The sequence below is a fragment of the Oculina patagonica genome, chromosome 8 (genome assembly GCF_052425735.1).
Source record: "Oculina patagonica isolate OP01 chromosome 8, crgOcupat, whole genome shotgun sequence".
NCBI classification, from domain to species: Eukaryota; Metazoa; Cnidaria; class Anthozoa; order Scleractinia; family Oculinidae; genus Oculina; species Oculina patagonica.
The window spans coordinates 24,244,277-24,271,796 of record NC_135765.1 but is presented as its reverse complement, the minus strand read 5'-3'; the positions used below and the strand labels follow the sequence as shown (position 1 = coordinate 24,271,796).

The 27,520-nt window shown below is 37.4% G+C and overlaps 1 protein-coding gene across 1 annotated transcript; it reads left to right on the top strand.

The window, feature by feature from the left end:
• Window positions 1–3,563: 3,563 nt before the first annotated feature.
• Window positions 3,564–26,798, top strand: LOC144664226 (uncharacterized). Its single transcript, XM_078525334.1, has 9 exons — window positions 3,564–3,580; window positions 8,708–8,759; window positions 19,361–19,567; window positions 21,600–21,743; window positions 23,191–23,493; window positions 24,066–24,356; window positions 25,592–25,997; window positions 26,515–26,655; window positions 26,723–26,798. The coding sequence occupies exons 1-9, from the start codon at window positions 3,578–3,580 to the stop codon at window positions 26,796–26,798; spliced, it is 1,623 nt and encodes a 540-aa protein (XP_078381460.1). The 5' UTR covers window positions 3,564–3,577.
• Window positions 26,799–27,520: the final 722 nt, after the last annotated feature.

Here is a 27,520-nt window from a genome sequence, read left to right as displayed (position 1 = left end):
TATTCAATTCTATGAACTGCTTTTATGCAGTACTTTCCACAAAGATTTCAATTTCCTCAAAGTTTCGGGACAAATGGATACAAAATATTTCGTGCAGAATGTAATTTGATTAAGCGAATGTTTTCACGTCTTTAAATTAATACTTCAAGCAGTGAATGAAAAACCGTTTTGTTTTCATCGATGAGAACCACTTTCAAATAGTTAATGCATAAAAAAACAATCAGATCAGAATACAATAATTATTAATGTAAGGTCTCGCTATTATGTCTCGGCAGAGATACTTCTTTTTTGCAAGTTCAAATGTATGCAAATTTCGTGTGAAATGTAATTCGATTCCATTGTCTTGTTTACAAACTCTTTCTTAAGAAAGTTGTATTTTCGTGAATAAACCCATTGGCCTGTTTTGTTTTCCTGATCATGTTTGTCTGTGATTTTTACAAAACATGTGGTCTTTTTTTTCGGAACTTTAAGTTGTACAAAAATTCCTATTTTGAACACAGATGTCACTTCCGGAATTTCTCATCTAAAATTCAATTGGTATTTAATTCTAATTATTCGAAGTTTTCATTTTCAAGTCATCTTTTCATTCGATAGCTTTACTGATCTCGTAAAAAATTCCATTCAAGTTCACACCAATACTGTACATTGCCAATGTTTTGCTGACGTCTTGAGAAGTGTCTTACTAACGTCACTAGACAAATCTAAAATATATCCAAACCATATGTTGTGCAAACATTCTACTCTTTGTGACAGGCGACTTTGACGCCCAACTGTGCGGAAATGAAAATCGACATACTTCTTGCTAAATATATAAAAAATAGTTTTAAAGTGGAGTCCGCCCCAAAAAAAATGTACCGCCAGATCACACTGCTATTTGTAGAAACCAGCAAAGCGTCTAGATTCAAAGTTTCCCACAAAAACATTGCGTGACATGAATGACGTTACCCCTTTTATTTACAAAAATAGCTTCAACTTGTCAAAGCAACTACAGTTTCACAATGGTGATTCTTAGTACTTCACCCCTTAAGCTTTTTTCTCTGTCCTCCCGCCGAAGCAAAGAAGAGAACCAGATTGCAGATTAGCCCAAAAGTCGACTCAGTGTTCATACAACGATTTACTGTCAAAACTGAAAGGAAACCGATTGGCCCAGGCTATCCCCGTCATTTTTAGCCGACAGGAGACTATCGTCTAGGACGACCAAAGGGTAAACTATAAATCGGCCACGCCCGATTAATTAACTTTCGCCATTTCTCGCAAGTAGTAAATTTATTTTACAAAAAAACAGTGGATAATAATAAAACGTGAAGATCTACCAAAGCAGAATTATAACTGTTAATTGAAAGTTTCTGTAAATTACTACCGAAACTCGGTCTTCGGGGAAGTCTCTTAGTAATACTGAGTTAATTTGAATCTCAATTTCAATGATAATCAAAGTACTCCTCCTGTGCACTTCAGTATTTTTGAGGGGGTGGGGGTGGGCGGTTAGTCGAGGCTGGGCGCTTATTAACTTTTTTTACCTTCAAGGTGGGCGCTTATTCGAGGTTGGGCGCTTAATTGAATAAATACGGTCTGTGAAAATAAGTCTCCTGGGCCGGGTTTTCGAAAGCCGATTAACACTAACCCAGGATTAAAAGTTTATCCAGGGTTCAATTTAATTTCTCGTGTATAAAAGTGTTTTTATTGCTTATGATTTGTGAAGTTTGAGATTAGTCAATGACAAAAATGGAGGACAGGAAATATAAACAGAAAACCTCACTAAGAAGTTAAAAAACTGAAATCAATATTCACTCTAATCCTGGATTAGCTTAATCATGCTTTGAACAACCCGGCCCAGAAGCCTAATGGTACCTTATACTAAATACAACTGCGGTTCAAAAATAATTCAGTACTGAATTAATTAAAACACATCCTAAGTTTAAGTCAGTGTCCTTTGTAGGTGCCAGTCGCTGTGTAAGCTCCAACCCACCCACTGCATGCCCCACCTCGTATCCCCATCACAGAAAGTAAGGAAACCCGGTCTGTATAGTGATAAAGGGCATTAACGGTTCACGCTTTAGTTTATCTTCTTTTCATTTAATTAATTGCATTCAGTTTATTTCAATTTATTTTGCTGCATTTGAGATTATTTTATTTTATTTTTTATAAGGCTGTGCATGTATTGATATCGTCATGAGTAGAACTGATGTTCAAACCCTCTTGATTGTGCGAGATTTCGTCAGTAACAAGAAAATATTCCTGTTCCAGCCATGTATCTAACCAAACGCTTCTAAGTGAGTCACTCGTGGAGAAAAAGGATGCTTTTTGCCTTTTCAAGTTGTTTTTATCTACGTTTAGTATGGCGAACTACTTCGGTTGTAACTTGTTCCGAAAACAATTTTGTCAAAAACAGGAACACTTTGTTAGGCCTGAAAAGGCGGCGGTCTCCTCGGCTCTGTCCCTGCAGGTAAAGCAACTTTCCTCTTTACTGGAAATATTGGGTATACACGGGCACTGTATACTAATTGGAGCCGGGGGAGGGCCTTGTGCTTTTCAATATGAAAATTTATATTCCTCGAATTTATATTCCTCGACTGCTTTAAAGGAACTTTCATCCTAAGTGAAAGATATGAAATTTTAACCGCCTTATCACATGACATGAAATTCAATTAGGTATACCCAATTCACTTTCCCTATCAAATGACACAGCTCTTTTACATTTCCTCCCAAAATCATGATCAAAACAGTTTTGAAAGGAAAATAATCTATATATTTCGGACTTAGTCATTTCACATTTTCGTTCTTATTTGACAATACGATTTGCGCTTATGGGTCCAAGTATAGTCATAATGTGCTATTAACCCTATTCAGACCGGGCTTTTTTGGACCTTCTCAGACCGGGAGGGGGGCTTCGGAAGCCCCCCTATGTAACCTCCAAAATATTAAAAGCAATCACCATGAAACTTATAGGTATATTGTATGTCCAAAACTCTTTCTTTTGGTATACGTCACGTGGGATGGTGACGTCACATGACGTGACAATTACATCATGATGTCAAAACAGCCGCCATCTTAGATCCGCCATCTTGAATTTCAAAGTTTTTCCAAAATGCCAGAAAACCACCCAAAATCACTCCAAAGTACTCAAAATAAATAAAAATGTGCTTTAAACACTTAAAAATGTAAAAGTAATTCCATTTAAGTTGATTTTTATTAACAGAAACACGCAAAATTACAAATTTGGGAAAACATGCCTGTCAAAATGCCGTTGCCATGGTGATGTCAAATTCCTGACACATCATCCAACCCTACCAAATTGTTGCCAGATAAATTTTAGGAAAACTCAGAAAGTTTGGCAGCGTTTGGTTAAATCTTAAAAAACTTATAAAAAATCAAGGTCAGCGCGGGACGCAAAAGCCCCCCCCCCCCCGGTCTGAATAGGGTTAAGCTCAGTTGAACCACCTGCTACAAACCAATTGACAAATAGCATGCATGACGTGTTCAGTAGTTTATAAAACAGTCAATACACATTTCTAAAACCGCACAGTCATATCGTGTTGTTCTGTGTGGGCCACATTATTGAACAAAGCAAGAAATAATAATGGTATGTATTTTTCTATCTTTCCCAAAGGTTCCGCGGAGTAATTTATTTTTAACCGTGATCTTGTTATTAACAATGGAATTTTTATCAATTTTCATTGCGTCGAATTTTACAGTTTTATCCGTTTGTTTCAAGCTTTCTGTGCTATTGTTCAAGCAAATTAACAATGCACTTTTTATTTCATCTTTCTTTTCTGTTCATTTTATTTTGTTGCATTTTATGTTCTATTTTATTTAATTTACTTTATTTTACCTTGCATCATGTCGTTTGCATTTGAATTCGAGTTTAGTACAAGTCTCTAGCAACATTTTAGTATGAAAAAATATATATTCCTTGGCTGTTTTGAGGAGCTTTTTATATTTAAGTAAACTTTAATTGGCGATATTTACTCTTATATTTTACCTAATTATATAATTGCGTCAATGTGCATTATTATAGTCAGTTAAGCCAAACGCATGGTAAACGACGGATGACATTTTGTTGACAGTGTTTGTGCTCATAATGGAGCTAATAACATCTTTGTTTAATTTCGGCTTAACCGTTTTTAAAGTTTAATTAAACGTTAATTAGGTTTCTTTGCCATAGTTTAAATCGATCGATATCCTCGTTTTATATTATAGCTCACTTTTATTTCCATTATGTTATCAGAATTGTGAAAGTGTACTCTATTATGCGTTGACGTTTAACAATGTAGATTTATATATCTCGTGAGTTTCTTGTCTGCCATTAATAATTTTTTTTACCCTTAACTAAACATCATGATATTAAATGAACCCGCCTAACGGATGTGTCTGCAATTAATTTGCAATTCCAGTCACGAATCTAATAAAATAATACAATTTTTTCAACTTCCTTCTAAAATCATAATTACAACAGTTAACATTTTTGAGAAACTTCCTGTAACGCAAAAACGTGTTAGAATAACGAGTAGAACTAGACATGACGTCTTTTTGACACGTTCGACGCACTTAATAAAACTTGATAAAACTGTAAGATCGTTGTTGGGTGAAAAATAGCTAAGTGAATTTGTAAAATTGCGGGAGTCCGAATTCAGCTACGCCCGCACCTATTTATTTACGTGATGGTTGCATTTTAAAATCGCGCTTTTTGGCAGGAAATATTTCACCGATTTCTTCGAATCTTTGCGTCCTGAATGAAAAATGGTCGAATTTACGGAAAATGGCATTCGATTTTCAGTTGGAATAACAACTTTTGAGATTTGAACATATTTTCAAAATCTAGTTTTTACCAAAAATGTCCATAAATTTAAAACCCGACCACAGATTTCTTCTAAACTTTAGCAAATAGGCCTCAGAGCTCTCACGTTTTGTATCAGGAAGTTTCATGACAATTCTGACCATGCAATTCGCTGCACAAAATACTGGTAAAATTATATCTAAAAATGCTTCACTAATGCATTCATGTCAACTGACGCACAAATAGCGGAACAGTGAAACAAACTATCGGTCATCTGCAAGGATAATGATCCCCAAAACCTTATCAAAAAGAAAGTGAGTAATCAGAACCTACAGCAAACAGCGGCAACAGAAGCACATGACGCGTGCAGGTATCTTATTCTCTCACTCACGCTCATTTTCTCTAGCACCTCCTCTCCATTCTGGGGAACCCAGTTACTCCCCCGCTCGCTGCGCCTGTGCGTGCGTTTCCCCGGGGCCTTGGGGATAACAGTCTCGAAACATTAAACATCATTTTATGAAACATTTTCATTGCTCGCACCCTGAGGTCAAAACAAATCAGCTATCGGTGCGTCTCGGAGGGGATAGAGAAGTCACTTGGCACTTCCCAACTTGACTGGTGGGTTAGTAGAGTCATTCGTGATTTCGGAAACGAATACAAGATAGGGGAGCTGAATATAAAATCTGATTTTACCTCGCAGCGTCATGGTCTTGTTGCGATGCTGTGTTTGCTATACCTTTCTGATTTTTTTGATGAGGTTTTTGGGGATCGTTATCCTTGTAAATGACAGGTAGTCCGGCTGCAGTGTTTAGCTATTGTGCGTCGTGACATGAATGCATAGCGAAGCATTTTCAGAGAAATTTGACCAGCGTTTGCGCGAGTTTCATGGTCAGGATTGTCAGACTTCTGATACAAAGCATGAGCGCTCTGAGGCTTATTTGCTAAAGTTTACGAGAAATCTGTCGTTGGGTTTGTAAATTTATGGTCATTTTTGGTAGAAACTGGATTTTGAAAATATGTTCAAATCTCAAAAGATTTTATTCTGACTAAAAAACGAATGCCATTTTCCTTAAATTCAAACATTTTTCATTCAGGACGCAAAAATTCGAAGAAATCGGTGAAATATTCCCTGCCAAAAAGCGCGATTCAAAAATGCAACCATCACGTTAATAAATAGGTTCGGGCCACCATAGGTTTTATTTAGCACACTAAATGTGTCAAAGAGACGTGGTGTCTAGTTCTACTCGACAACAGTAAACAGTTTCACAGCTAAAAAAAGTTTTATACTTAAAAATATTATATCCTATACAGCTAACGACGTTTCGTATTAGATAATTTAAAGTACATATCCATTAATACATCTGCAGCAGGACTAGTCGTTATACAGGTAGTTTGTATCGTATTATAGTTGTGTATAACTAAGGTCGCATAAACGCTACTAAGCTCAGTGAAACCATCCTCAAACGAAACAGAAGATGACACACACTGTAGTAAATAACCTTTATAAGATTACACCCGTTAAAGCGTAATGCTATCGAAAGCAGCTTCAAGATCTTTATTTTTATTTTTAAATAAAGGATATGTGCACGCACCGATGGCACATTAATTCCGTGGTGTTGTTTGCATTTGAATACAGGTGTAGTTCAAGTCTCTAGTAACAAAGGCAGTAAATGTTAAAGAGTAGATTGAATTTTATTAGATCTAGAACACCCAATTAATCAACAGTCTACTAAAGATTCTCTGGATTTATATGAGTGGAAATCACAATTTCTACAATCCTCTGATTTGTGCAATATTTTCGCCTGTAACAGGAAAAAATTCTTCTTCCTAACATTTATCTCATCAAACGTGTGTTTTTTTGTTTGTCATTGTGACAAAAAATGGTGTTTACATTTTTTTCCCATTATATTTATCAACATTTCTTAGGCTCAGGCCAAACGTTGAACCCAAACAGGTAAAGCTCGACCGTTGGGTCAAACGTCGAACGTAAATTCGTCAAACCGACATCTGAACCACATTCAGAGCAGCATTAACAAATATTTCGAGGCTAAAATACATAACAGACGCATAGAACGTGTTGGTCGATAGCTTGATCCACAACCCTTTTTTTGTCAGAATCAGAAACAGTTTAAGGCCTTAAAAGACGGCCGTTTCCTCGGTGTTGGCCCTACAGTTTCAGATTAAACAACTTTTCTTTCGTGGTATACTAGGTAAACACCGAACAATACTAAATTGTTAATAATTGCTAGCTCGAGGATCACAGATATCTAGGGGCACTGTATACTAATTCGGGACGTGACCAGTGGGAGGACCCTCAACATGTCAATATGAAAATTTTTATCTCTTGACTGCTAAGGAACTTTTTTAAATGACACTGGAGAATCTTTTCCAACTTTTCCTTACAGAAAAATTAAACATCAATATGTTTCGAAACTAGTGATTATACATTGAGATTTTATCTAACTAGATGATTTGTGTTTATGCGTCTAAGTATAGTCATTATGTGCCATTAAGATCAATTAAGCTACCTGCTGTAAACTAAACAACAAATGACATGCATGACATGAAAAACATTAAATACACGTTCAGTTTTTGTACTTTATTCGAAGAACTGTACAGCCAAGGCACTACCACGAATCTTTAGATTGTTTTTAATACCCAAAAAATCCCTACTTAAATCAAGTCACTCAAGAAAATACTTGCCAAATTTTCCTACCCCCAAAAAATCCAGGAATCAAAAATTTCAAACCAAAGATAAAATGCTTCGAACATCCCCGTCACTTTAAATCCCGAGTACCCCCCCCCCCCCCCCTGTTTCAATCTTCATGTCTCATTGTCATTAACGAACCACGTTTCATTTTATCTTTCTTTTATGTTATTCCATTGCATTCTATATTCTATTTTATTAAAGGTGCCGCATTTCACCATACCGTCGAGTCGTTCGCATCCGAATTCAGGTGTAGGTTTATGTCTCTAGCGAAATGAAAACCTATATTCCTTGACTGTTTGAAAGGAACTTATCATCCTAAAGTAAACGTTATAAAATTAAGTTAGCGTTATTTGCTTATAATTTACCGAAATTATATGATTATAGTCACACCGACAGTGCTTTTAAGCCTAATCTCTATCAATTTTTTGTCGAAACCAGCTTCCTAGAAGACGTTGCATGTACAATCTCCCAATTTCGTGGTCGTGATAACACGATGCCTAAAGTTAAGATCTTTACGGTACACATGTATGTTGACAGGCAACAGTTGGTCCGTAATGGATTTAGATTATATTCATTTCAAGCATACTCTTTCACCAGCCAGTCACCCGTTATATCCGCGTTTTCGCTGACTAAAATTGCTTTATCGAAACTAATAGATTCTGGAGTTTAACAATGACAAACTGAGTTTGTTATGTTTCGATAGAGGACCCGCATGAGAACCAGCTAGAGCTGATGTGGCTTACTCTCTAAAAAATATAATTTATTTTATTTATTGATTAGAAGGAAAAAGGAAAAACTCATTTAACGCATTAAACACGGGGATAAAATTGTACAGCTATAAAAATAGTTCTGGAAAACATAAAGATTGATCGAGACGCATATTTTGTTATCATGAAAGGTGAATTAAACCATGTAGTTACCATATTGTTAATAATAACATTGTCGGCACACTATAACAAGGAACTTTCAAATAGCATTACCGGTACGAAAGCGAAAACGAATGCTAGTACGACTTTCAACTTTAAAAACAATTTTACTGCCAGATACTGCGATGGGTCTGGAAACGAGATTGATCGTATTATAATATGGCACGGGAACATCTTAGGCAGGCGCAGTAGCTATGAAGGATGGTGTTCGTACTCATACTTTAATATAAAGGTCGCTGTTTTCTATAATTTTATAATGATACTTTTTTTAATGGAATCTTCTTTTTTTACTTGAAGATGCAAGTAGTTTTATTGGTGTTCGTCCTCAGGATCTCGTGCGTTTGTGAAGGTATGGTTAGAACTAAACTTTACAACATAATGCATTATTTAAATTTGAATGATGTATATAAGTATACGTCTAATCGATTTAAATTTTTAGTTCCCAGCTAGTCTCAATCGACCTCGAATGTAAAGTTTCCATCAGACCGTTTTTTTTTTCCTGAGCCTTGCCGGAGCCAAAAAATTAAAGTGGCTATGAACCACTGAAATCGGAAAATTAATTAATATAACGAGAATATAAAGCAGAAAATTCTGACGAAAATAAAGTTCTGCCCTGAACAAATCATGACTTGGACCAGTTTAACCCTTCTATCCGTTCGACTATTCACATTCTACAGATGAAAATATATATTACCTTTGCATCGGATACTCCAGCAAAATTTTAGCAGCTTCCCATTCGAAGTAACGTCGACGGCTCCCAGCCAAATATATTTAACTGTAACTCAGTTCAATACATCAAACACCTTTTCATTTCAACACTTCTTCGAACGTTTGCCTCGAGGTCGTAGACTTTAGGTACTCAGAACCCATTGGAGCCTGCTATCGTACAGTTCATAATTGACTTTTTGCACAAGTGGCGAAATAGATGTGTCACCATGATTGTAATCTGTACCAAGAGGGCTGGTTGTGAGTTCGAATCCTAGCCGCGGGGAACCGTTTACTTTTACTTTTTTTTAATTTTTCATATTATTTCTCTTTAAACATACAATTTATTGCCCTGTACTGAGCATTTAAGAAATCATTTACCGAAATGTAGCGCCTGCTCCCTACGTCAAAATGTGAATGGTTCGTCCATAGTGCGTCATGGCAAAGGTCATGCTTGCAAAATTTAATAAATGGAAGCCAGAAAGAGCTTAAAAGAAAAGAGAACCAAATGCTGATGAGAGTGAAGAGAAGCTTCGTTGCAAGCGCCAAGCACTGAATAATAACCTGTGTTTGCTGCACGAATTGGGGAAAGATTTTGGGTAACTACACCAGGTGTCGACATTTGATGCGAACTCGAATATTAGAGCCATGATCACTGAGCTGAATGTTCCGCATTTACTTGGCAAAATATGTGGCCCTTATCTAATTAATCGGGCGTGGCCGATTTAAGGTTTACCCTTTGGTCGTCCTAGAGCGTAGTCTCCTGGCGCGGCCAAAAAGACGGGGATAGCTCGGGGTTGCTACAAAACCGCTACGGGTGACGCATACCGCAATGGTTTTCATTTTAGTTTTGACAGGAAATCGTTGCAGGCACACTTGGTCGACTTTTGGGTTAATGTGTAATCAGGTTTTGTTTTTTTGCTTCGGCGGAAGGACAGAGAAAAAAGCTTACGGTGCAAAGTACAGTATGGGGCCCAGTTCTCGGCCACTTTTGACGTAAACTTGTATTTCTTACCTCAGAAGAACCGCAGGAACTTGAAATTTCTCCCAGAGCTAGCTACATTATTCAGCTTTTTGGTGTAAAGCTATCGACCGGTCAAAAATTAATTTGCCCGAGCAATAATAAAAATAAAAGCTCCATTTGTGGGCCCAGTTCTCGGCCACCTTGGCCCAGTTCTCGGCCACTTTTGACGTAAACTTGTATTTCTTACCTCAGAAGAACCGCAGGAACTTGAAATTTCTCCCAGAGCTAGCTACATTATTCAGCTTTTTGGTGTAAAGCTATCGACCGGTCAAAAATTAATTTGCCCGAGCAATAATAAAAATAAAAGCTCCATTTGTGGGCCCAGTTCTCGGCCACCTTGGCCCAGCTCTCGGCCACTTTTGACGTAAACTTGTATTTCTTACCTCAGAAGAACCGCAGGAACTTGAAATTTCTCCCAGAGCTAGCTACATTATTCAGCTTTTTGGTGTAAAGCTATCGACCGGTCAAAAATTAATTTGCCCGAGCAATAATAAAAATAAAAGCTCCATTTGTGGGCCCAGTTCTCGGCCACCTTGGCCCAGTTCTCAGCCACTAAAAAGCTTGTGCGTAATTATCTGTAAAAAAATGCTCAATTAATTTTCACAGTCATAAAATCACTCTGTAAACCTATTTATACTATATTGATCCCAAATTATTTTTATGATGCTTTGTTTTACTTTAGAAAAGAAGGATTTTAACGCGCCTAGTTGCCTATGTGCAGGTTCTGGCAAAACCGCATTGTGTGACCCGTGCATTTAGATGGTTTATTTTGCAGTGAAAAGGTCTTGAAATATTTAGGTGTTGTAAAAATAATAGACAAGACCAGAGTCAGCTCAAAACTTAGAGATAAGATTGAACTTTATTTTTAAAACATTTATTTCTTTCATTCTGGCAGCAGCAGATGAAATTATATTAAAAACCAAGCGCTAAGCTGTGATAGCGAGCAGGGTGGCCGAGAACTGGCAAATACGCAAACGTCGCAAGAAAAAATTTCGAAGTAAATTAAGACCAAAAAATACAACGGTTCAACGAAAAGTTAACTAAAGCAGAAAGCTGAATTATTCTACGTTTCACATGCCAAAAATTAGCTCGTATGGTGGGGGCTTTTGGATAAAATACGAATTTAACTACATCCATGAATTTGGAGCCGTAAACAAACAACTACCTCCGCGTAAACTCGACGTGTGAGCTTTCTATATCGAATTGAACGATCAAACTCAAGATACTTAAAGCACATGAATCAGTCTATCGTTTGAAGGAAATACCTTTTCTTTTTGATTCAACTGGAGTGTGAAAAGACGCGTTAAACACAAAGTGGCCGAGAACTGGACCCGGCCGAGAACTGGGCCGATATATTCACCATTGTGAAATTGCACTTACTTTGACAAGTTAAAGTTATTTTTGTAAATGAAAAAGGTAACGTCATTGATGTCACGCAGTGTTTTTTTTAGCAAACTAGATGGTTTGCTGGTTTCTGACTATGAATGGGGGTGTGATCTTGCGGTATATTTTTTGAGCCTGACTCCGCCGTAAAACTTTTTTTTTATTTAGGAAGAACTGTGTCGATTTTCATTTCGAACAATTGGTCGTCAAGTCGTTTGTCACAAAGAGTAGAATGTTTGTACAGCATGTTTTGGAATTATTTTAGATTTGGTTAGTAAGACGCTTCTGAAGACCTGAGCAAAACATTGGGAATGTACAGTATTAATAGGAACTTGAATGGAATTTTTCACAAGTTGGATAAAGGTATCAACTGAAAAAAATGGAATTCAAAATGAGAACTTGGATTTTGTTGTAATTAAATTTTATCGCGGATTGGATGCATAATATCACGGCTTTGAAAGTCTTCAAATAATTAGAAAGGTTCCTTTCTTCCTTTTGATCTTATTGTTATTTTCATGTATTGATTATTCGAAAGTGGTTTTCGTTGATACGAAAAAAAAACGGGTTTTCACTGAATTGCTTGAAGTATTTTTAGACGTGATAATATTGGCTTAATCAAATTACATTGTGCACGAAATATTTGTTATTCTTTTGTCTTGAAACTTTGAGGAAATTGAAATTTTTGTTTGACAGTAGTGTATGAAAGGCATTTTATAGAACTGAATAAAAAATAAGAAACATTGATAAAGGTTATTTCAAAGATTTATTTTGCCTGATTTTGAAGGGTTTCAGGAGTTTTAAAGAGTGCTGGTAAACGGCTGTATGTTGTTTGTGATTACGGATCTTATTTAGTTTCGAACGCTCTAATTTTTGAAAGGTTAAAACAGGTTAAAACCGGGCGGTTTCATGAGTTTTTTGGGTAGAAAGGTACGGTGGTGGTCAAAAAAAAATGTTTAGAAAGGAATGACTGTAGTAGCACGTAAGTCGGAGGTTTGCGTGAGTCACGGGGTATAGTATGCGTGAGCTGGATTTCCGGCGTCATAACGGCATGTTTTGTTTACTGAAAGATACACTCGACGTTTAGTTAGCTTAGTCGGCTTGGGAAACTATTTTAAAAATGAATGTTGTAATAGTTAATTAATAGTAATCTAGAATTAACCCACTCTCGATTGGAGTCTGTTCTGGATTCGCGCTACCTTTTCGCCGCGAAGGAATTTTGTAAAATTTAGCTAGTGGAAAGAGGTACTGTAAGAACAGTATCAATAACTCAAAAGGAGGAACTTCTTTGTAGCTCTGAATTAAGACGTATGATAAAATTTTAGAATAAGAAACTTTCGATATATGGTTTTCATATTGTTTTTGTCAATTTCCTTTTGTGGCAGATTTTTTGAGAATCAGCTTTTCTTTCGTGTGATGACAGACACAGGACAGAACGAGAGGTGGATGAGAAAGATGCCGAAGATGAATAGGCACCGAAAAACGACAAGAACCGTCAAGGACTTATCTTTAGAGGGCGGGGAGTTTTGGCATACTGTATTTCGAGGACTGGACTGGACTAGTAAAACGCGGACTAGTAAAACGCGGACTTGTAAAACGCGGACTAGTATAACGCGGACTAGTAAAACGCGGACTTGTAAAAGGCGGACTAGTAAAACGCGGACTAGTAAAACGCGGACTTGTAAAACGAGGACTAGTAAAACGCGGACTTGTAAAACGCGGACTTGTAAAACGAGGGCTTGTTAAGCACGGACTTGTAGAACGCGGACACTAAACGGAAACTAAACGGTTTAGCGAGCGAAACAATTTGTGTTTGAAGCTCTTGTGTGTTTCTTCGACGGCATATTTCTAGCTTTTTTGAGCACTCTATGGTCTGTTTTAGCGTGGAGATGTTTTTGCAGTATAGCATATGTTCGTTCTGCAAACCCCTACTAAAACAACGGGATTGATGCTATGAGTTGTGTGCATATGTTTCTTTCTTTCCACTACTTGACGTCTGTTGAGTGCAGTCGTTTGTATTGTAGTCAGGTGGCTTAACGCAAAATAAAGGCTTGATCGTGACAAGAGTGATAAAAGCGTGAAATTTGGCATACAACTTGCTTACACCCTACTAAATAATATTAGAAGGGGTGCCCAAGTAAATCTGCTCACGATTCCGTTTTAAGGGGATATTTAGTCAAAACCGGCAAAATGACTGGCGCCCAGGCTTCTCTCGTCCATCGAAGATGGCGGCGCTCTTGCCATTCTGCTGTCTTTGTAAGTTTTTGAAGAAAATGTTTTAACTTCTTCGGAAATTTGTTAAAATTATATGCAGAGCATAAAAATAAACACTTGTTTTATCCATTAAAATGGTTTTAATCCTGTTTTGAGTTAAATCATTTGACTGATGTATAGAAATGCTCCTGTTCGAGTTCGACTACTATAATTACTTGCAAAAAATTTCGGATGTTTACTTTTGGACACTTTTTGTCTTATTTCGAACAATTTCCGACAAAATTTGCGGACACTAAAGCATGGCTTATCTAATTTAATTTACACATACAAAACAGGAACTACACTTAAACAACATCTGTGAAAAATGTTATTTAATTGCACTCTCAAGTCCTTACGTTCTCGAGAAGTCTCTCCACTAGAGTTCGCTCCATAACAAAGAAAAAAAATTAAAAAAATTGAGCTTAAGGTTGCTTAAATGACTGCGGCAAGATCTTGGAAAAGATCTTCTGCTTCTAGTTTAATTTCTTGGTAAACTCCTCCAAAATTCCTGCCAATTTAAAAACTTTTCGTATGATATATTGTGTCTGTTTCTGAGGTCACAGGCGGAACAAACCAAAAAGCCAGCGGGTGTGAATGGGCTTCATTACTGATAACTTACTTCTGACATCAATCACAATGGAGTATACATGGATAACCACTATGCATCAATACCTTGATCGACTTGCTTTGCGACTGTAAACACTGGTGTTTGCATAATGGGCGGGCCGGGGGGAGTTGTTTGTGGGGTGGTAAGGAGGAGCAGGTTTTGTTTTTGTTTTAAAGATCAGATCTTTACCATTGAAGCCTTAATTCCGGGAATTTATTTTAAACTCTGGACAATGTAAAAACAATGCGTGGATGGCATTTCTCGTTTACGTCTTTTTCTCTAGATAAAACGGTGAGGCCCTAGATATTTATACAGTTTTAAGCATTTGGTAATATATCAGTTTAGCACACGACCCCACAAGCATTGTGCTTAAAACCCTTATTGTGTTTAAATAAAGGATATGACGATGATGATGACTCTGAACAATCCCCGGTGCGTCTTCTTTGCTGATTCTTCGGAAACAATGATCTTGAATTTACCATGACGGTGATTTTTCGTTGACGCAAGCACTTTCGCCGAGTCATGTTCTTTTAAATTTTGTCAAGTTTGACACACTTTTTGGAAGATCCCATTTTCTGGGCATAAATCATGCCGTTTAAAATGTACAAAAATAACAAAGTAACATATGCAGGTCCATAGAGACAAACACGGTAGAAGTTAATGAAGACTGAAAACAAAAGCCTACTAGATAATAGTTTAGTGAGCTCACTAGAAAAATAGTTCTCGGCACAGAGTGATAAGAAAAATCAGAAAGTCTTCCATTCTCGCCAGGAGCACAGTGACAGACCCGTTAGAGAATGCAATAGTTTAACACTACAGCGCACGCGGAAATAGGGTATGAGGTAAAGCGTGCAAGGGATGATGTTACATTGATCTTTCATCCGCTGTGAAAAATACTGTTTATCTAATAGCCAATTGGGGGTGAATCTCTCTAACCACACGTTTCAAACTGCGGTACCACAGCTGGTCTTTATAAGATTGTTTTCTTATGGTCCAAGTTTTAATACTATTAGTATTATTGAAAAAACATGGCATTCAGCATGGGGCGCCACTTTTCACTAATAAACGTCAATGAAACTGTTCTACCCTTGGAGAGTCTAAGTCCCGAGCTATACCAGTTTTCAACGCATTCACTGGATGTAACTCAGTTCTGTGGCATAATTGGAAAAAAGACAGCATGGATCTCAGAGCATGGGAATTATGTAGTCAAGTAACACCTGCCCTGGACCACATCTGGACACGTCTCTTCGAGCAGCTGAGTGTCTCCTTAGAGATTTTCCAAAAGCTAGAGAGATATACGGTCAAATATATGACAAATCAAGTCATCTGGATTCTGTGAACGACACACGACTGATGCCATTTTCAAAGCTAAAAAAAGAGACCTGCAAACTATTCCTCCGACACAGGTATAATAAAGCGTTAACACTAGGTTATCGGTAAAAACTGAAGAAAGTATGGAGTTTTATTCTAATTTGATCAGCTTACAAATTGATTAGAAAGAATTAAACACCTAAAAGCAGAAAGAACTTTGAGCTTACTCTCTAAACATGCACTCCTGCAGCATGCTCAGAGAACAGTGTATCAGGCAGGAATTTGGACGAAATCGAGACGCATTTCAGGACGTTCCTTCTCCTGCAGAGTTTTCATGGGCAAAAGGAGAGGACAACCAGTGGCAGCCACTTTAGATAATTATCCCAAAAGTTTCTAATGTTTGCAGAGAGCTTATCAAATGTATCTCTGCAAAGGACGCTGCAAATGTGCCGAACAGAAAAGTTGCAGTGCACGCTATTGTGTAAATGTTCAACTGCCCAGAGAGCCATTCTAAGAGCAAGGGGCATTTGTGAGGGTCTTAGCATTGAACATGAGCATTCCCGATATACTATCAGATTTAATGTACGAAAAGATGCGGTCAATTTACACGCCTTTGTTTCGTTTCTTTGTTAAAGTTTTGTTTGGTCCTGTGCTATCAGCCGAGCGAAGACTAGGTACTAGAAACTGTAAATTGGTTTTGTTGACACTATTTTACATGCAATCTTTTCCAAAATAAAAAAGTTTATAGAGAATTAAGGGAAACAAGACAAAATTGCAAAAATTTGTTTCAACTAGGGCAAAATATCTGTTTTGAAAATAGAACCACAGGATACCCAACCTTGATATCAGTCAAAACCGAAATATCCCCTTAAAACGGAATCGTGAGCAGATTGACTTGGGCACCCCTTCTAATATTATTTGGAAGGGTGTAAGCAAATTGTGTGCCAAATTTCATGCTTTTATCACTCTTGTCACGATCAGGTCGTTAAGCCACCTGACTATTGCTCGCACGAGGTAGAACGGGGCCCGTCCAGAAATCAACAGTCAATCGTAAATAAAGGTGACGGGCCTACACGACTCCTACGTTCGTGACATTGGAATATTTGCCGTTAAATGTTTAAGTTCGGTCTTTCGACCTTATTTGCTTCTGACTTCTTTCTGAGGGTACTGTTTTAATTTGGGGGCAGTATGTGGTAAATAAAGGTGACAGGCCTACACGACTCCTACGTTCGTGACATTAGAACATTTGCCGTTATATGTTCAAATTCGGTCTTTCGACCTTATTTGCTTCTGACTTCTTTCTGAGGTTACTGTTTTTTTTGAGACATTATGTATTGAAGAGAGCCGTAAGATGATTGTGGCCAAGGAATTCGAAGTGTCTAGAGGCGTTTTACAAGTCCGCGTTTTACTAGTCCAGTCCAGTCTACAAGTTAAAGAAACATCAAGACCACCCCACTGTGAATTGCCATAGCACAGACAAAATTATAGTCAATATCTTATGTGTTTTTAAGAGAATTACATAAGAACCAAGGCATTTCTTGTCTTGCCTTACATTGACATGCAATAATTTGGAAATACTAAGCTCGTAACAGTTTAAGACAGAATCCATCAGGAATTTGAGTAACATTAATTTTAGTTACGCAAAAATTGAGCACCAGAATAATTTAAATCCTTGTGTTCTTTCATACCTTGTTAAAGGCTTGACATGTGATAACACCAACATAACACCAACAACAGTTCTTTATCAGTGGGGATTGAAGAGAAAAATGGAAACATCATCACACAGTTGACCCCCATGCAAAAACACTCCAGGATGTCACGGGACTGTTTGGTGTCCGTCTGCCAATTTCTAACTTCAAATTCCAATGTTAAATTCACATTAAATTTTCAATATTTCTTAGTTGTCTAAATTTTACTAATTCTTTTAAAAAAACTATCACCTGCCAAACATCCCCAAAAATCACTCAAAAAATTACAAAATACCGCAATACATAGATACATGGGATGAGTGAAGTTTCCTTGTATTCCTTGAAACACCAACAAGATATTTCCGTTTAAGGTGGCTGATAATGGGTTTCAGTATTTCCCAGTCCTTATACTTTGGTTCAGTACTAAAAGCCTTCATCAATTGCTATTACAGTAATGGTATGAAACAAATGTTCAATCATTCATCAACAAGTTGTGATCATTTTCTTGACAATAGTAGTTCCCCGGTAAACAGTTGTAGTACTGTCCCATCAAAGTGCAATGCCTGGAAAATACCGAAAAGCACACGACCGTCAGGTGAAACCGCACCTTACAGTATTACCAATACACTGCACTTTGCTAAGTCAAACTTTACATTGTCTAGTCGTCTACTTCAATCGTTTATTTGTATTGTGTGAGATACATTTATAAATTGAAACCATCATGTCATTAAGTAATAATGCAATCTCGACAACGTTCTAGATATTATATTATGCACACTAATACAGCTCATGCAAGCCCTGTGACTTACACAAACACAGTCGGACTGAGTGCTACTTAAGTAACTGCTTCGTGGTTTCTGCTGTACTGAACCCTGCCTTTCAAGGCAAAGCGCCCGATTTTAAGCTTCTCAAGCTTCTCAATGTTCTTGTTGGACCTAAAAAATTGCTCTCGAAGCTGATCAGCAAGACCATTAACCCTATTCAGACCGGGCTTTTTTGAACCTTCTCTGACCCCCTATGTAACTTCCAGAATATTTAAGCAATCACAATGAAACTTATAGGATGTATAGTATGTCCAAACATCTTTCTTTTGGTATACGTCACGTGGGATGATGACGTCACATCACGTGATAATTACATCATGATGTCAAAACAGCCGCCATCTTGGATTTCAAAAGTTTGGCATTGTTTGGTTGAATCTAAAAAAAAGTTGTAAGCGTTGAATGTTAGCGCGGGCATCAAAAGCCCCCCCCCCCCCCCCCCCCTCGGTCTGAATAGGGTTAAGATGAAATTTTAGGCAAGATTTCAAATATTTCTGCTTATCAATTTCAGAGCCGCCTTAAATTTTCGTAAATAAAGTTGGCTCTCAATCCTACGTGCAGATTCGTATTGTCAGTTTGCCATAAGCAACATCTAAAAATAAAAAAGGTGTGTTTTTAACAAACTATATCGTTGCTATGGCACCTTTTAATGTCAAGAAAAAAATTTAGCTTGCTCTTCAGTGATTGAGCATTTGTTTTATATCGTAATTATTGCATCAACTGAAAAATGTTCCTAAACTTAGGGTAGCTTTGAATTCCATGAGCAGAATTTTTTTTATTTTTTTAGTTTGCCGGAAGTTGCATCTTGTCCTGTTGATAACAATTCGATAACAATTAATTTTTTAATGTAAACAATTATGTATATATTTATTTTTTATCGAGGGGCCTGAAGGGGTAAAATGAAATTGGGATTTGGGAAATTTGCACTGAGAGAATGGGATTTGGGTCACTGGGAGTGGGAATCACAAACATAAACAATAGAACTGGGACTGGGATTTGGGAAAATTCCGGAATAAATAAGGCTGGAAAATGGGATTTGGGCGAGATTTTTTTGGGCTGGGAAATAAGGGCTAGAACAAAAACCCACTCGATCCCGAGTGTAACACATTATTCGCTAACAGGCATTTTTTTTTAATTATTATTTTGTTTTTTCTTTTATAGCTAATAATTTCGGGATTGTTGAGCCATTTCCTGAGAATATTTATCCACTGGAGTTCTCTGCAGCAAAAGTGACGTGTGTAGCTTTTGATTTATCTGGAGTGAAGGTTCCTGAAAAAATCAAGTTTGTTAGGAGAGACGAGTTCAATGTTTATTACGACCTTACAGCTAGTGACAACTTGTACTTCACAAACCGAACAGAAGAGCATGGTAGGTAGATGAATCTAACTTTCATTTATTTTTCTGTAGTTATCCGATAGTAATCAAGAGGGGTGCATTAAAACGTTTGAGAGTTGGATAAATACGATGTGTTCTAATAAAAAGAACGCACGTTCCGCCAGTGTCATAGAAGCCGCGATAACGTCCATAAAACCGCATTACTCTCTTCGCAGCATATAAGAAAAAAAACTTGAACTCAAACCATCCGTTTTGTTACATAGAAGCTAAGATTCTCTGTCATCTGTATGCCCATTTCAGGTTGTTAGGGCTTTCGTTTGATAACTTAAAGTAATAACCCCACAGTAAAAAACAGCCATATTATTTTTTTTTTCAGAGTACCAGACAAAAGCAGTTTACGAATACATACGTGCTCCCACTACATATGTCGAGGGTTGGGGCAACGCTTAGAGGGGGGGGGGGGGGAGGGTAATACCCCATATGAGGGGAGTAATTTTTAAAATTTGGGTCTCACTTAGGGTGTTCCGGGCAAAACGTCCATATGTTAGCCGTTAAGGTCTCGTATAGGGATGCACATTGGGTGACCACTTAACCCTATCCAGACCGGGGATCGGAAAGTGACCGCGCTGACTTTGGACGCTTATAACTTTTTCAAGATTCAACCAAATGCTGCCAAACTTTGCGAGTTTATCTAAAATTTGTCTTTTTAATTTATGGTTGTATCTTTATTTCCTGTAATTGTACAGTGCAAATAAACGTCGTCGACTTTGTTGGTCTTGTTGCTGTCACGCGAAGAAATAATAGAAATATAAGTTCTGTTTTTTAGACCACTTAGCTCTGGGTCTGAACTAAACAAGCATTTGCCTCAATTTGGCGCAAAAATATGCACTGATATTAGTCCGCGTACTTAATCCGATCCGATTAGCGTGATTTTCGCGGAACCTATCATGTCCAAGTACAAATGTCAGTGTACATTTAAGAAGCCAAATCGAGGTCATTTCGTTTATTAACCTTCCAATATGGCCTCGCCCAGCCTACTTGTCGCCCCTTCTACAACAATATCGCCCGCAACGGATGTTACGTTCATCTTCGTAAATACTCTTTACAGTCAGGCAACTGTGACCTCTGTGACATACGGTGAACGTGCCTTTTCTTTCCCTGCACCTATACTATGGAACAGCCTACAGGACTCTGTCAAAAATGCGCCATCTCTTTCGACTTTAAATCTGCACAAAAAAAAATTTTTGTATTCGGAAATTTTATTTTTGATCAATTTTTAGTATTACCTAGCTTCCATATAACCTTAATTTTGATTAGCTGTCTCACTTGCTTTTTTTATTAGTGTCTTAGGAAATTATTACATGATATGAGTTTTAACTAACTTATTTTTTGATATAGAAATGTAAGCGCATTGAGTTTTTAAATGCGCCCAATGGTATATTGCTATTACTGAGTTTTACTTGGTTAACAGGCAATTGTATATGAGCTCATATGCCATTCACCACAAAAACAGTAGCCAATACGCGTCAACAAAAACAGCTGGGGAGCTCAAATATTGCAATTTTTAGGGCGTTTTTAATAAAACAATTATTCCACTTGTTCTTGTTGGATATGAGATCGGTATAGCCAACGAGGCGCGTAGCGCCAAGATGGTTATCTACCATCTCATATCCAACGCAGGCTCGTGGAATTATTGTTAATTATGCTATTGAGCACAAATATGGTAGCAGATATGCGTCAAAGAGAATGGCTTGGGATATCAAATATTGCAAATCATTGGGCGTTTTTTAATAAAACAATTATTCCACTCGCGCTTGTTGGATATGAGATCGTTATAGCCAACGAGGCGCTACCGATCCTCGTTGGCTATCTACCATCTCATATCCAACGCGCGCTCGTGGAATAGTTGTTAAATACACACGTCGCCTAAAGAGGTTTATTTACAAATTATTTCTCCGCGTACTTTATCTGCTCCGATAAGCGAATATCACTTTTAATAAGTAATTAAAACAAGACAACGCTACTGGACACTACCTAACTTGAAGCTAATCTCTTTCACCTGCAGATAACAAAACCAAGCTTTTTGTCACTCTACACTTCCGAAACATTACAATGGAGGATGACATCTTTTCTTATGAGTGCCACGCTTTTACAGTGGGTGATCCAGTAGCAAGAGCGCGGCATGGCTTCAGCGTCAGTGTCATACAAAGTAAGTGCCCTGACCGATCCAGGCCTGCAGTTAAAGTTCCGACTTGGAAAATATTTCAATAATGTTATTAGTGTGAATCTCTACAGCCCCCGCCCCCTTTAGCATTCTCAAACCTTGTTTCTAAGATGGCTGATTATGGCAATTTCTGAACATGAAAACAACGTAACTTTATTGATACACCATGCGTAATTTATAGTTAATACGTTGTGAAAGCGTGTTTAACCCTCGGACGTACAATGGGTGGGGGGGGGGGGGGGGGATTTACTTTAGAATGCTGAAACTTTTAGCAGCTGTTCATCCATTCCTTAACGTTTAAGTTATCAGAACACAATTGCATGACAAAAAAACCATAGAAATATAACTAAACAATAATTGACTAAAAATGAATAAAAAAAGACCAAGCATTACATAATACCTTGGTGTTAATAATATTGATTCTTCGCAGAGGGCGAAGAGAGACTTTTTAGGAGAAAAGTTACATAATCAAATTTTCACTGCGCCATTAATAATTTGGAAAGCAAAGTTTGTACAGCCTTCAATAATTTGCCCAAAAGTTTGAACAGTAAAGTAGGGCAATTATTACGCTAAGCACTAAACTTTTGACAATGCAATGTTTGACGTGATTAGTTTGCGCAAGGGTATGATCATCATAAGACAAGTATAAATCCGGGATTGTGCTTTTGGCTGATTGCATACATGAGGGAGATGTCCTCTCCCAACAAAGACAAACGACACTCTTGAAGTTTTGAAATGATTTGTCGGCTTCCAGAAAGTTTGGCTTATCTGGATTTAGATTTAACCTATACCTAAATGAGATCATCGTTGAACTCTTCAACAGTCCAGTGTTTTGTGAATTAAGAAAAACACTTTTGCATCATCAACGTCAAATTCAATAGAGCAGTTTCGTGGGGCTTCTGAGAGGTCGTTTTTATATTTGCTTAATAATAAAGGGCCCATGATACTACCCTTTATAGGGACGCTGTATTCAACTAGTAGTGGATCAGAAACAACGGTGTCTCGTACAAGTTAGTATCTGTTTGAGAGGAAGCTGTTAAACCATTGTAGCACGCTATTCTAGGCGCCAACATCTTGTTGTTTAAAAGGAAAATATTTGGTTGTCAACGTTATCGAAAACTTTGCTCATATCTTAGAGCACACAGGCAGTTAAGTCCTTATTATCAATTTCTTAAGGAGCAACATCAGTCGTATGAAGTAATGACGTTTCAGTGTAATATCGGCCGTTTAACAGACCTCTGGGAAAATTAAAGATCAGAGAAATGCATTGATGATCGGCAGGCACTCCTTAATAAATCGGGTAGGCACTTTGTCGATCCAAGAAGTCTCATAACTTGAAAATTACGATAATGGATAAATTATCGCATAAGATTTTGTTTGCAAATAAATAACGTATTTTTTTTTTTTTTTACTTTGTACCGGAATCGTATAGGATCAGAAATTCCCAAAATTGTTGTTCCTGAATCCGTCGTCCTGCAACATGATGATAACGTCACAATAACCTGCAACATAACTGACAGAGGTAACCCTGCCCTAACAAGAATGAAGAGGATATCATGGTTAAAAAATGGAGTGGTCTTGTATAGTAAGACAGATCTGGTTGTACCAGTCTTTCCCCTCGTTGGCGAAAATGTTTTTGAAAGTGATGAAGGGAATTACACTTGTGTTCTTGAGGTGTTGTTGCGAAATTTCATATCGCACAATGTGTCAGATTACACCTTCGTCAAAGTTAAAGGTATGTAAAAATAGTTATGTTTACGAGTGTGTACCTTTTATTAATTTCAGGGTGTAAGTGATTTTTATGGGTTTTTTTTACTATTTCCGTTGCTGTTGCTGTTAATGTTTTAGTCAGTGTTGTCGCCTTTGTTGTTGTTGTTATTGTTGTTGCTGTTGGTTTTTTTCCGATCCTTACTTTTGCCAAGTGAGTCATACTGTGATCCTTGCATTACGAGGAAAAATAATTATTATTGCAATATCGATTTGGACCAATCATTATACGTCATGTTGTTGTAAACCATATTGCCAAAAAGCCTACTTCCTGCTCTAAAGACTGCTGATAGAAACTACGTTGAAGTTGACGGTCAATTGTTTTCGTCTCTTTACCAACTCGTTTGGGTAAGTAACAAAATTCCGCTCGCCTTGTAAGTCTGAGGAAAACAAAGAGCGTACTTCGCCCGGTGTAGCCAAGATGTTACTTGTAAATTGGCTCACCGCGTGGTTACCTTTATAGTCTCATCGCAACTTTTCATTAAAATTGTTCGCTGCTGACTATACATTTTTTTTTTTTCTCCAATACTTTGCTTGAAGCCCGACCACTGAGGTGTTATAGTTGTCTCGGCTCAGGCCTAAAATGCAGCGATGAAGTGGTATCCAAAAACAGCAGCGCCCAAGTTGTTTGTAAAGGATACGAGGACCGATGTTTTTGGCGTTACCAGAGAGCAAACAGTAGCATGGAAAATTTTGTGATGGGATGCAATACTAAACAAAACTGCGAAAAGCTACCGAGAAGTTGTATGGAAGCAATGAGCTCTAATTTACTGGAATGCTGTGATACCTCTTGTTGCAACTCTGACTTTTGCAACAAACTTAGCTTTACAGGTAAGTTGTTTTATTTATTTGTAAGTGATGACAAAACGAATATTGTTATAAGACCGAGAGCGGATCACTTATTTTGACTCCTTATTTATCAGTTATCATGCTGAAGTTCACTGAATTGCTAAAGAAAAGCCGTTTTATCTCCATAAATTGCTTCGGTCAAAACAGTATCTCTGTTGGGATTGTACACCACCCTTTATCTTTATAAATTATTCATTCATTCATTCATTCATTCATTCATTCATTCATTCATTCATTATTTATTCATTCATTCATTCATTCAATCATTCATTCATTAAATCAATCCATCATTTATTCATTCGTTCGTTCGTTCATTCGTTCATTCGTTCGTTCGTTCATTTATTTATTCATTCTGTCCTTTATTTGTTTATATATTCATCTATAAATACGTTCAGGATTATTTATTTATTTGTTTATTTATTTTTATAATTACTTCATTAATTATTCTTTTTAAGGTTTAAATGTTCTCTTTAATCACCTCTTTTTGGGCTAACACCACTCAGTTGCAATATCAAATTATCCGTTTTTCTTGTTTCTTTATCAAAATGTGCGAAAGACGAAATCTTCTGTAACTGATAAATTCATTCTACTTTCTTGTAAGCCGTCCTTAGTTCTGACGTTATTTGCTGTCTGCCGCGACAATTACATCATGTTGTCAAAAACAGCCGCCATCTTGGATCCGCCATCCTGGATTTCAAAATTTTCCAAAACGACAGAAAACCACCCAAAATTTCTGCAAAGTACTCAAAACTAAAAAAATTGTGCTTAAAACCATAAAAAGGTGAAAATAAATGTATTAATGTTACTCTTAGTAATAGTAACATGGAAATAACAAAATTGGAAAAACATGCCTGTCAAAATGCCGTTGGCATGGTGATGTCGAGTTCCTGAAACAGCAGCCTATCCTACCATATTATTTCCAGATAAATTTTAGATAAACTCGCAAAGTTTGGCAGCGTTTGCTTGAATCTTTGAAAAGTTAAAAGCGTCCAAAGCCAGCGCGCGGCCTCAACCCCCTACCCCCCTCCCTCCCCCCGTATAGTTACTAGTGTATAATGTTTTGTTTTGGTCAATTCCTAGCACTTGATTTGGAATGTGATGTGATGTAAAATTTTAGTTCTCTCTCTCTCTCTCTTAATCCAAAGCATTGTTGACCTGCATCTTGGCAGATACATTTTTTTTATTATTTTTTTTTTTGTCCTTCATTTCATTTGTAGATGGAAGACTGTGTAAAAGGCGACAAAACCTGGTGGCGATCATCTACGGAGGGACCGAAGTCATCCGAGGATTGACCGAAAACATTACGATGAACGGCTCGCTATCCTATGACCCCGAAACTGGTGACAAAAAAGGGATGAACTTTACTTGGCGTTACGGCAGCATACCAAGAAACAACAAGTCTTGTCTTCAGTTGCTGAAGCAGGGCTCGTTTCCACCAGTAAATTTATCAGCCATACAAAATGAAAAGGTTAGCTTTGGTTGCACCATTTCGATCAACACTAATGCGACAAACGGCAGTGAGACATTTGTTTTCACTTTGACGGTAGCCAAAGGTTATCGCACTGCAAGCGCGATTCAAGTTGTTCATCTTGTTAAAGGAGATCCACCCAGAATATATCAAAGGTATGAAACAACGTATTTTATATGTATCAGCCTTATACTCCACTAATGGCAGTAGTAATGTAATAAACTGTTTTAACTGGCGAGTCGTGGGCGCTGTAATTGGATTGAGTGATTCTATTAAGTCAATATACTTTAGTAGATTTCCCCGAGGTTTACACCCCTGACTCTAACCGGGAATGTGCTGTACGAATAGGTATTTATTTTTGGGCTGTGGAAATAGTTTTTTTTCTTTTTTTTTTTTAAGGAAAGCACGACTGCATATTGACAAAAAATGTATCAGTTTTACTTTTGAAAGAGTTTTTCACTTTTAAGAAAACGAGAAAAATACAAGTCGCAAAACATATCATTTGATATGATAATTTACCGCTTAAAATGCGCAAATGGACATGTCTGCCAAAAAAGGTATGGCAAATGACGCATTTAGGGCCCGGATTTAGAAAACCAACCAACAGTAATTTGGTTAATTAATTGTCCCTTTGATTAAAAGTGTAAATTAACTGTTATTTTTGGTTTGCAGATGCCTGATAAATTGTGGTCCAAAATTAGTTCCTTCTGTCAAATTGAGCATTGAAACAATGTGCCAAGGTTCACAGTGCTCCAACATAACATCCTACAACTGGATGTTCTACCAAGGTGACCAGTCCAATCCTATTGTATGGCAAAAAGGAAATAATCTACATTTGATAGCAAGCACACCACTTAATTCAAGCAGAATTGTTATAAAGGAGAGTTCACTCGCCGGAGGCAAAAACTACCGATTGGCAGTACTTGTTACAAATGCACTTGGCTTTGCTGGAATAAGTGCATACGACTTTTCAACATCACTGCCCCCAGAGAGAGGAACGTGTACCATAGAACCTTCATCAGGTATTTCATTAAGGACCTACTTCCATCTGAGTTGCAGTGGCTGGACTAGTTACAACTTTCCCCTGTCCTACCAGTTCCGATATCAACTTAACAACGGGTTGACCAATGTGGTATATCATGGCTTAAATACCTCAGTTGTTTCTCTGTTGCAATCTGGAGACATGGCAAATAACTTCACATTGAATTTTACTGTAACTATGACTGATAGCAACGGTGCCTCTACGACATACGTAAACTTGTCTGCTCAGGTAGGTGATAATTTACCAACCACAGTATTTCAAAATGATTTCTTAAAGATATAATTTGCAGGAATTAAAAAGAACCTTCTTCTTAAAAATTTTATAGGCGTTCTTCGTTTCAATCGTGCGTTTTTAACATTAGCCCCTGGCTCGGGAGATTGGTCAACCACTCCCAACGTCAACGACTTTAAATAAAATACCTTATACCTTATAAATAGCCTAAATTCATTAAACTTATAATAGGTAATGATAAAAGGATAGAGACAGTTCCATAAAGTTTTGATGGAAGTACGTTGAACATTGAGCAAATTTCCTGGCCTTTTAAGGTTTTCTTTAAAAAAGGTCAATTGTATTGCCTGGCCTTGCTACATAGCTACAAAGGTCTGTAAATCTTGCCTCTATTAATGCGTTCTCCAA